Source organism: Pholis gunnellus (genome assembly GCF_910591455.1).
Source record: "Pholis gunnellus genome assembly, chromosome: 9".
NCBI classification, from domain to species: domain Eukaryota; kingdom Metazoa; phylum Chordata; class Actinopteri; order Perciformes; family Pholidae; genus Pholis; species Pholis gunnellus.
Window position 1 is genome coordinate 26,681,184 of NC_136535.1, and position 11,448 is coordinate 26,692,631.

The window sequence follows — 11,448 nt, forward strand, 5'->3', positions numbered from 1 at the left end:
ACACGAGCTGCTGCAACACTGCGCGAGAGAGAGAGAGAGAGCGCGCGCGCGCGAGAGAGAGAGAGAGAGAGAGAGAGAGAGAGAGAGAGAGAGAGCGCGAGACAGAGAGAGCAGCAGCGCGCGGACACGGCACAGGTGAACGCACGAGCTTCAACGTCCGCAGGAAGAAAAAAAAACAGCAAAGAAGAAGAAGAAGAAGGAAACCCCGCTGAGGAGCTGAGAGAAATATAAAGACGCTGCGGTTTGTTTCCGGTGCCTCCCTCCTTCATCCTCCTCTTCCTCTCTCTCTTCCCGCCGGTATCGATCTATCAGCGGCTGATCTTCTGCCTCAGGCTCGACGCTTTGTTGACTGATCTAAGGAAGGTAGGAAAGAAGGAAAGGAAAGGAAGGCGCGTGCATCTGTGACGAGGAAGAGGAACAGCAGCGGGAGATGATGGAGGGCAAAGAGAAGGCAACGGCAGGTAGGACATGGGGGTGGGGGGGGGGGGGGGGGAACCTGCGCGTGAGGGTGGATTGATGGATGCGTGGAGGAAGAGATGCATGTTGGGTAGAAGTGTACTGCGGTATCCTGCTCCTGCTGCTCCCATCAGAGATGCAGCTGCACTGGAGCTTCTAGGTGTGGTTATTATGGGATGGGGTGCAGAGTGTGTGTGTGTTTGTGTGTGTGTGTGTGTGTGTGTGTGTGTGTGAAGCCTGATGCAGTAAAACACACTGAGACAGAGAGACAGGATGATACAGGCAGACAGGTGAGAGCGGTGAGACTGACAGGAGACGTGACGCGGGACAGACAGGAGGGCAGACAGACAGTAAACAGACTTGTATGAGGACAGAGAGACAGACAGGTCTGACAGAGAGACAGGAGGGCAGATAGACTGGAGTAAAGAGACAGACAGGAAAGTTTAAAGGATGTAGAGACAAAAAGAGGCGGTGAGACGTGACCAGGAGGGCAGACAGACAGTAAACAAACAGACAGACAACTAGGTGGAAAAACGGACATGATGTGTGTGAGGAGAGAAAGACAGATAACAGGACAGAGACACAGACAGACAGGAGGGCAGAGAGACAGGTTAGAAGACAGAAAAGACGAGCAGACAGCTTCAATGATCAAAGTGTGTGTTTACGTGTGTTTGGGTGTGTCCTCAACAGAATGATGCATTGTGGGAACTGCAGTTCTTCGTAAATTAGCTCAGTCGTAGTCAGACTGAGACACACTCAGTCCTCACACTCTATATACACTATAACTATATATATAGTATTATAATCACTAACTACTCATAATATAAACGAACAACGGCTGATCAATACAAATAGAAACCATAAAGATCAGAAAATAATGACTCAGCAGAAAAACAAGACTCTTAGTGACAACAACAGAGTGTGTAAGACAGGTAGAGAGACACACAGGTAGAGAGACAGACAGACAGGTAGAGAGACACACAGACAGGTAGAGAGACAGACAGACAGGTAGAGAGACAGACAGACAGGTAGAGAGACACACAGACAGGTAGAGAGACACACAGACAGGTAGAGAGACACACAGGTAGAGAGACACACAGACAGGTAGAGAGACAGACAGACAGGTAGAGAGACACACACACAGGTAGAGAGACAGACAGGTAGAGAGACACGCAGACAGGTAGAGAGACAGACAGACAGGTCATCTTCAACATGTCAACGTGTCTGTCGGGGTCAGCTGGTGTGTGCGACTGACCGGAGGCGGGGCCTAAAGGGGCGGGGCTTCAGAGGCCAGCAGTGTGTTTGTTGTTGTTTCTGCAGGTTCAGTTTGTTTACAGACAGATCAGCTGTTGTATCGATTCTGGGACATGAGAGACCAGCACACACACACACACACACACACACACACACACACACACTGTCCCAGAGGAGGTGTGTATTTCTTGTCGATTTCTGTCAGTGTTTCTGCTGATCAGCTGAGAAACACCCAAACAATGTCTGTACCAGAGTGTGTGTGTGTGTGTGTGTGTGTGTGTGTGTGATACTGAGGATACATAGACTGTACTGAGCTGTTTGAAGCTCTCTTGACCTCATAGCGAGCTAATCAATAAGGATGATTGAGAGCCGAGCTGATCACATTGATCGGTGCCACAGATCATGTGATCAGCTTGATTTCTAAGAATCAGTTTCTCTTCCTGAGTCGTTGCTCTGCGTCGACGCGTGTTGCCTGCTGGGAAACAGGAAGTGAGTCGGGCGTAGCCTCTGCGCTCCATTAGCTGACGAGCTAGTTGTCCGTGATGGAAACCTCCTGATGGGGGTCAAATTCACCTTATTGTGAGAAGCTGCAGTGTTGCATGCTGGTAGTTGACTGCAGTGTGTGTGTGATCCTGAGATCATACAGCATGAGCTGCTTCAATGAGGGACAATTGAGTTAACGTGACCTCTGTTTCTACGATAAATATTTGTTTTTAATGTGAAGATGTCGGCCATGTTTTCTTCACAGAGAACTGTCTCTCTGTCTGTAGAATTCTGTAGAATCAGAAGAGGACAGGTTGCAAATGATGACACCTAAACAGGAAGTGATGTCATGGTTTTTAAAGATCTCTGAGTAGTGAGGTAAACATAAACATAGCAAAAGACATGCGTTTTAAAAAGGAAACGTAGGAGTGTGGATGTAGAGAGATGTGTGTGTGTGTGTGTGTGTGTGTGTGTGACACCAACACACACACACACACACACATCAGCCTGTTTGTGCTGAGCTCAGCATCTCGTGCTGTTTATGTTCATCTCCCACAGAGGAGGGGAGTGTGTGAGTGTGTGTCTGTGAGAGTGTGTGTCTGTGAGTGTGTCTGTCTGTGTGTGTGTGTGTGTGTGTGTGTGTGTGCCCCTCCCTGTTTTATGGCCTGTTTCTTCTCCTCACTGGTTTCTCTGGTCTCCATTGTTCCCAGCATCCTTCTCTCTCTCTGTCTGTCTCTGTCTCTCTTTGTCTCCTTCCTTCAGTATCTTATTGTACTTTATTTTTTTTAATTTAAACCCTCCGAGGACGACAACACATACAGCTGATCAATAATAACTCAATCTCTCATGTTTATTGGTTTATAATGTAAAAACCTCCTCAGACAATGACCTCATCAGCTGATGACATCATGCGAGGACCATTTGGGGTTCCAGCGAGACAGTTTAGCGAAGAGAATGTCGTAGAATGCACTTTTATAACGAATATAAAGAATGCTACACATGTTATATACCAGATTAAACAGCAACATCTGGGCAACACTAAGTCACTTTTTACACACTCCAAACACAATTATACGCAACTAATACAAGCAACTAGAAGATGTACCACAATATCACGTATTTGTCGCCACGAGTCGGCGAGCTATGCACTCCGCTTCGATATTCCAAAAAAAAGCTAACGGCTAACACAGACCACCAATACATCACAGAGCATGAGAATTCAACACAGAATCCAGAGATATCTTCAGAATTTCTCTCTGTGAAACCAGTACAGAGCTGTGAGCAAACAAACGCCAGAACAACAAACCGCTTCACTGAAAATAAATCTGAGCAGCACCTCACCTTTAGCTGAATCATGAAAAGACCGGCATAATTCCCCATTTTTCGGCTAAACGCTGTTGCTACGTATGTCCTGTGTTTCTCATCTTTTTCCTGGAGAAGGGGGGGTCAACCTAACTTGTGGGACCCCGGGGTAAGGGCTTAGACTTTTGGCGAATGGAATTTTACGCTCGGGGGTGCGCGGCGGTCTTTCAATTTTTACTGGCTAAAGACTCACTCTAACCAACACCAGGCTACTACTACCGCATTCCTGAGACTCTGACGCGTCGAAGGAGGTGTCATTTTCTAAAATTGACCAATCACAGGCTGACTGAGCTTCAAATACACACATGAAGACTGGAGCTCAGACGAGAATGGATCCATGGTTTACAGCCTCAGAGAGGATTCAGGCTCTCAAAATGAAGCCAAACTGCTGTATTTGGATAGATTGAACACTATTAGTGATATAACAAGTGAAATATATAGTTATATAGTACATAAAAGTACAATGGAACAGCTGGTTCCAAAATGACAATTTAGCTTGACCCCGCCTGACCTCTCTGTACTCAAACCTCTCTAACTTTGTCCTGCTTCACTTTATCAAAGCCACATTTTTTTTAGAGACTACTGACATGTTGTGCTATGATTTGGGAGAGTTTTTAGGCTAGCCAGGGCCTCATTTCAAGAACAAAATAACAATAAAAGTGCTTTTCTTTTTTCAGGCGAACCTGAAACTTTTCAGTTTGAGCTGTGTGCCATCTTCATTTAGTCTTAACCAGTAACATATACACAATATTTACACATCTGATCAAATCTTACAAGTGTTACCATTATTATAACATCCAAATTATTCAAATAGACCTTGTAGTTAGAGATTTACACTCTCTTTAGTATGGGTATGCAATTTTTGAACAGAGGCCTAAAAATAGGGCTAGGTATTAAAGAGTAGCTGCGATGAAAGAGTGACATTGTTTACAATTCTTTTAAAACTGTATTTTCATAACATGAGATAATTCTTTATGGGTCAAAGGTCACAGAGCAACAACAACAACTCCATGGTAGAGACCTGTCAATCACGGTGTAGCCCCGCCCCTAAAGCATCCCCTGCTTTATGGTCTGTGTGACTCTAAATGGACCATCATTTACTAAATGAACATCATGCTGTATTGAAGAAGACTTGAAACTAGAGATTGAGACCATAAACTCATGTTTACAATGTTTACTGAGGTAATAAATCAAGAGAGAAGTAGAGTCATTTTCTCATAGACTTCTATACAACCAGAGGAGTCGCCCCCTGGTGGACACTAGAGAGAATGCAGGCGACCAAACTATGTGTGTAAACCACATGGTACAAACAATAACAACGCTGCCGTATTTACGCCTATATGTCGTTCTGTTGAGTGTTGATGGAGCTGCTACAATGTTAGCATAGCTTAGTATCGATCAAACCAGACTCGTTGTCTTGAGGAGAGAACTAACCCTCTGGATGATGTTATGAACATGATGGAGTTTAGTTTCTCTGGATATCTGAGACTTTAACATGAACAAAGCAGCTACAGAGGTTATTTCTTTCATGGTTGATGGAGGAAATAAATGGTTTAGTTGATACTGAATGCAACCTCCATTAGCGTTAGCTGTTAGCGGTTAGCAGTTAGCTCTGTTACTTAGCCAAGCAGGACTGTGCTGGTTGTGTTGTTGGTCACATCATCAGTGAAACACGTCTCTGTTACTGTAGAACAACATGGACCGACTCGGTAGTGACGCATCGTATCTTGTGACAACCTGCTGTTCATTGTTCATCTGCTGCAGCCGAGTGTGTGTGTGTGTGTGTGTGTGCAATAGAGCCATTATTACCATTAGAGCCATTAGAGCCATTATTACCATTAGAACCATTAGAGCCATTATTACCATTAGAGCCATTAGAGCCATTATTACCATTAGAGCCATTAGAGCCATTATTACCATTAGAGCCATTAGAGCCATTATTACCATTATTACCATTAGAGCCATTATTACCATTAGAGCCATTAGAGCCATTATTACCATTAGAGCCATTATTACCATTAGAACCATTAGAACCATTATTACCATTAGAACCATTAGAACCATTATTACCATTAGAACCATTAGAACCATTATTACCATTAGAGACATTATTACCATTAGAACCACTAAAGCCATTATTACCATTAGAGCCATTAGAACTACAAAAAAAGACTATTTGCTGGGAGCCAATCACAAGCATTCTTTGATTTAACGTGCCGTGTGATTGGTCCACATACTGAACATGGAGATGTCTCAATTTGACTATTTTTAAGATTCCAAAGGGGCGTTCACTGACTTGTTTTATAATCAGAGAACTAAACCTTAACATCTCTTCAACTTGTGTTAAACAGACTTCATTTAAACAAACACATTTGAGATGAGGGAACAGGAAGTAGAACAATGCTGACTCATGTCTGGGTTTTACCTTCCAGTCAAGATGGTGGAATAATGTGCCCTTAATAAGTACTTCCTCAAGTCAAGCTGCAGGGAAAAAAGAGCAAAGTGTTATAAGTAACCTGTTCACACTTTCAGAATAACTACAGACCTGAATCCAGACCTGAACACAAATATGGTCCCACTAGACAGCAGGACAGTCTAGTGTCTGTGGTTAGTTCAGTGTCTGTAATAACAGCAGGACAGTCTAGTGTCTGTGGTTAGTTCAGTGTCTGTAATAACAGCAGGACAGTCTAGTGTCTGTGGTTAGTTCAGTGTCTGTAATAACAGCAGGACAGTCTAGTGTCTGTGGTTAGTTCAGTGTCTGTAATAACAGCAGGACAGTCTAGTGTCTGTGGTTAGTTCAGTGTCTGTAATAACAGCAGGACAGTCTAGTGTCTGTGGTTAGTTCAGTGTCTGTAATAACAGTAGGACAGTCTAGTGTCTGTGGTTACTTCAGTGTCTGTAATAACAGCAGGACAGTCTAGTGTCTGTGGTTAGTTCAGTGTCTGTAATAACAGTAGGACAGTCTAGTGTCTGTGGTTAGTTCAGTGTCTGTAATAACAGTAGGACAGTCTAGTGTCTGTGGTTAGTTCAGTGTCTGTAATAACAGCAGGACAGTCTAGTGTCTGTGGTTAGTTCAGTGTCTGTAATAACAGCAGGACAGTCTAGTGTCTGTGGTTAGTTTTGATGACATCATTACCTGCGCTGCCACACTTGTAGTTCTTTCTCGGGAGCTGTAGTCTTTACTGTGTTGCTCTCACAGTATTCATGTTACAGCAGTTAAGTCGTGTGTGGTCACGTGGAGGCGTGACACACACACACACACACACAGTGTGTTTACAGGTGTCAGCTGAAGTGACTGACTCATTGATCAGCTGATTGATCAGGTCTCTGGACTCCTTTGATCTCTTTAGTGTCCGTCTGTGTTTGTGTCAATGATGACTCGGTATTGCAGCCTGTTTCGTCGTCTGCTGCGCGGGGAGATTAAGGCAGAGGAGGCAGACGAGGAGGAGGGCAGCACTCTGAGAGAGAGCAGTCAGCAGGGTGAGTGGACACCAACACTGAGAAGTACTTCATGTACTAGAGCTACTACAATAAGTACAACACTGAGAAGTACTTCATGTACTAGAGCTACTACAATAAGTACAACACTGAGAAGTACTTCATGTACTACAGCTACTACAATAAGTACAACCCTGAGCTGTACTTACTGTAGTAATTGTTTCAGTATCTTTTATTCTGTTTGTGTTTTCACTGAAGAACATTCAAATATTATTCAAAAACATGCAAATACACATGAATGGTTTAAACTTAGTGTTGAGTGATATAAAGTTATATACAGACTATATAAAGTTATATACAGACTATATGAAGTTATATACAGACTATATAAAGTTATATACAGACTATATGAAGTTATATACAGACTATATAAAGTTATATACAGACTATATGAAGTTATATACAGACTATATGAAGTTATATACAGACTATATGAAGTTATATACAGACTATGTAAAGTTATATACAGACTATATAAAGTTATATACAGACTATGTAAAGTTATATACAGACTATGTAAAGTTATATACAGACTATATGAAGTTATATACAGACTATGTAAAGTTATATACAGACTATGTAAAGTTATATACAGACTATATGAAGTTATATACAGACTATGTAAAGTTATATACAGACTATATGAAGTTATATACAGACTATGTAAAGTTATATACAGACTATATGAAGTTATATACAGACTATATAAAGTTATATACAGACTATATGAAGTTATATACAGACTATATAAAGTTATATACAGACTATGTACAGTTATATACAGACTATATAAAGTTATATACAGACTATGTAAAGTTATATACAGACTATGTAAAGTTATATACAGACTATATGAAGTTATATACAGACTATGTAAAGTTATATACAGACTATGTAAAGTTATATACAGACTATGTAAAGTTATATACAGACTATATGAAGTTATATACAGACTATATAAAGTTATATACAGACTATATGAAGTTATATACAGACTATATAAAGTTATATACAGACTATGTAAAGTTATATACAGACTATATAAAGTTATATACAGACTATGTAAAGTTATATACAGACTATGTAAAGTTATATACAGACTATATGAAGTTATATACAGACTATGTAAAGTTATATACAGACTATGTAAAGTTATATACAGACTATATGAAGTTATATACAGACTATGTAAAGTTATATACAGACTATGTAAAGTTATATACAGACTATGTAAAGTTATATACAGACTATATGAAGTTATATACAGACTATATGAAGTTATATACAGACTATATGAAGTTATATACAGACTATATAAAGTTATATACAGACTATATGAAGTTATATACAGACTATATAAAGTTATATACAGACTATGTAAAGTTATATACAGACTATATAAAGGGAAATACAAGCTACAGTGGTATAGGTAGGATGATAGAGATAAAGGAGACATATAGATGTATATGTACAGATTAATAAGTAATATAGGTTCACACAGAGTATAAAGGTGTATATCCTACATTGTGTCGTACATAGAGTACACACAGAGTATAAAGGTGTATATCCTACATTGTGTCGTACATAGAGTACACACACAGAGTATAAAGGTGTATATCCTACATTGTGTCGTACATAGAGTACACACACACACAGAGTATAAAGGTGTATATACTACATTGTGTCGTACATAGAGTACACACAGAGTATAAAGGTGTATATCCTACATTGTGTCGTACATAGAGTACACACACAGAGTATAAAGGTGTATATCCTACATTGTGTCGTACATAGAGTACACACACAGAGTATAAAGGTGTATATCCTACATTGTGTCGTACATAGAGTACACACACACTGCTGTCTTGTGTCAGATGTTCGTATTAAAGTATAAATATCAGTGTTAACATTGTGATCAGCTCTCAGTGTCTCACACCTTCATCAGACACTCATCACCTCACAAATATATTTGTATATATAAACACACAAGTATATAGACTCACACATCTCATGTGGTTGTCTACACAAACAGAAAACACAGGTTGAGGTTTCACAGCTTCAGACTAACTGTGAACAGATAACAGAGTTCTAGAGTTCTAGAGTTCTAGAGTTCTATTTCTGTTCAGTCAGGAGAACATGTTGAGCTCCGTCACCTGAAAACAACCACAACACCACGAAAAGTACCTCCAACGCACCCCGGATCGTGTGTGTGTGTGTGTGTGTGTGTGTGTGTGTGTGTGTGTGTGTGTGTGTGTGTGTGTGTGTGTGTGTGTGTGTGTGTGTGTGTGTGTGTGTGTGTGTGTGTGTGTGTGTGTGTGTGTGTGTGACCTGCACCGTGTTATTTACAGTCTGGTGTATTTCTGTCTGAGCAGCTGTGTCTTCAGCTTGCTCAGCTCCTCGTCTCTCTGCTTCACTTGAGAGAAATATTTCAGATACTTTTGTATTTATGTTTTTCATTTTAAATATAAAATAGTTTTTATTCATCTGTTTGACATTTCTTTATTATTATTATTTTAAATTATTGTTATTATTATTTTTAAATGCAAAAACTCTATAAAACCAAGTAGTATTAGCAGTACATGCAGTAGTATTAGCAGTACATACAGTAGTATTAGCAGTACATGCAGTAGTATTAGAGGTTGTAGTATTAGTAGTACCTGTAATAATAATAATAATAATACTTTCATTTATATAGCGCTTTTCTAAATACCCAAAGACGCTTTTCATAGAGACAAACAGAACAAGAGAACGACAGAGGAACAAGTGGAGAACGGGTGGTGTGGTGGAGGTCAGGGGTCAGGGGTCAGCAGGTGAAGGCGAGTCTGAAGAGGTGGGATTTGAGGGCTTGTTTGAATGATGATAGGGAGGGAGCCTCACGGATGAGGATGGGGAGGCGTTCCAGAGGGGGGGTGCAGCAGCTGAGAAGGCCCCGTCACCCCAGGTCAGCTGCTCGGTCCTGAGGGTCTTCAGAGCGTTCACACCGGCGGACCGGAGGCAACGGGTTGCGGCGTGGAGGGGGAGGAGGTCTGAGAGGTGGGGAGGGGCCAGGCATATTTTAAAGTCTATTCTGTATTGGTGGGGTAGGAAGGAGAGGGCGGGGTCGAGGATGATACCGAGGTTGCGGACCTGGGTGGACGGGGTGACGATGGAGGAGGGCTGAGCCGGTGAGGGAGTTTGGGCCGATGATGAGTATTTCACATTTATTGCAGTTGAGCATTCATGATTGTATATCAGTGAGACAGGAGGAGAGAGGGGGGCGGGGGGCTGAGGCGATGGTCTTGGAGGAGATGTAGAGTTGGGTGTCGTCAGCGTAACGGTGGAAATCGAGACCATGACGACGAATGATTTGTCCAAGGGGAAGGATGTAAATGATGAAGAGGAGGGGACCAAGAACAGAACCTTGGGGGACACCGCGGGCGACTGGGGAGGTAAAGGATTCACAGTCGTTTACTGTAATGAAGTGATGTCGGTCTGAGAGATATGAGGTGAACCAGCAGAGGGCAGTGCCAGCTATGCCAAGAGAGTACTGGAGACGTGAAGGCGGCGCTGAGGTCCAGGAGGATGAGGATGGTGAGGAAGCCAGAGTCAGCAGAGAGAAGTGTGTCCTTTGTGATTTTCAGTAGGCCGGTTTCTGTGCTGTGGTTTGAGCGGAAGCTGCATTGGAAGGGTTCCTAGAGATTATGGAGATTGAGGTGGGACTTTGGACCGGGAGCGGAGGTTGGAGATGGGCCGGTAGTTGTCGGGGTCAAGACCAGGTTTTTTCAGCACGGGGGTGACAGCAGCAATCTTGAGTGTGGGGGGTCTGAGACCAGAGGACGGTGAGGAGGTGATGATGTTGGTGATGAGAGGGGAGAGTGAGGGGAAGCAGGCCTTCACTGAGGGAGAGGGGAGGGGGTCAAGGGCTCAGGTGGAGGTCTTCATGCTGGAGAATATGGAGGAGAGGTCCATTTCAGTGATTGAACTGAAGGATGAGAGTGAGGGGCTTGGAAGTAGGGGAGGGTCATGTTGAGGGGGGGGGGGGGGGGGGGGGGGGGTGTCTATGTCCAGGGTGATCACTGGGTGGTCAGAGATGCTGGTTAGAATGCTGCTGATGGTCATGCTGGAGGTGCAGACCAGGTCAAGTGTGTAGTACTATCATCAGTACCTGTAGTCCTGTAGTAGTATTAGTAGTACCTGTAGTACTCTCATCAGCACCTGTAGTAGTAGTAGTAGTAGTAGTAGTAGTAGTAGTAGTAGTAGTAGTAGTAGTAGTAGTACTACTATCATCAGTACCTGTAGTATTAGTAGTACCTGCAGTACTCTCATCAGTACCTGTAGTGGTATTACTATCATCAGTACCTGTAGTCCTGTTGTAGTATTAGTAGTACCTGTAGTACTATCATTAGTACCTGTAGT

At 42.3% G+C, this 11,448-nt stretch overlaps 1 protein-coding gene across 2 annotated transcripts in view; it reads left to right on the plus strand.

The window, feature by feature from the left end:
• Positions 1 to 122: 122 nt before the first annotated feature.
• The window catches only part of LOC306700573 (fibroblast growth factor 12-like), a gene marked incomplete at its 5' end in the record, with an annotated part of 24,523 nt that continues 13,197 nt past the window's right edge, over positions 123 to 11,448 (plus strand). Inside the window, one exon of one of the 2 annotated variants that reach the window (XM_079165626.1) lies at positions 123 to 461. In XM_079165626.1, the coding sequence (XP_079021752.1) occupies positions 431 to 461 (31 nt within the window). Of the gene's footprint in view, positions 462 to 6,829; positions 7,036 to 11,448 lie in introns of those variants that run through there. The other variant, XM_079165625.1, reaches the window with a different exon arrangement.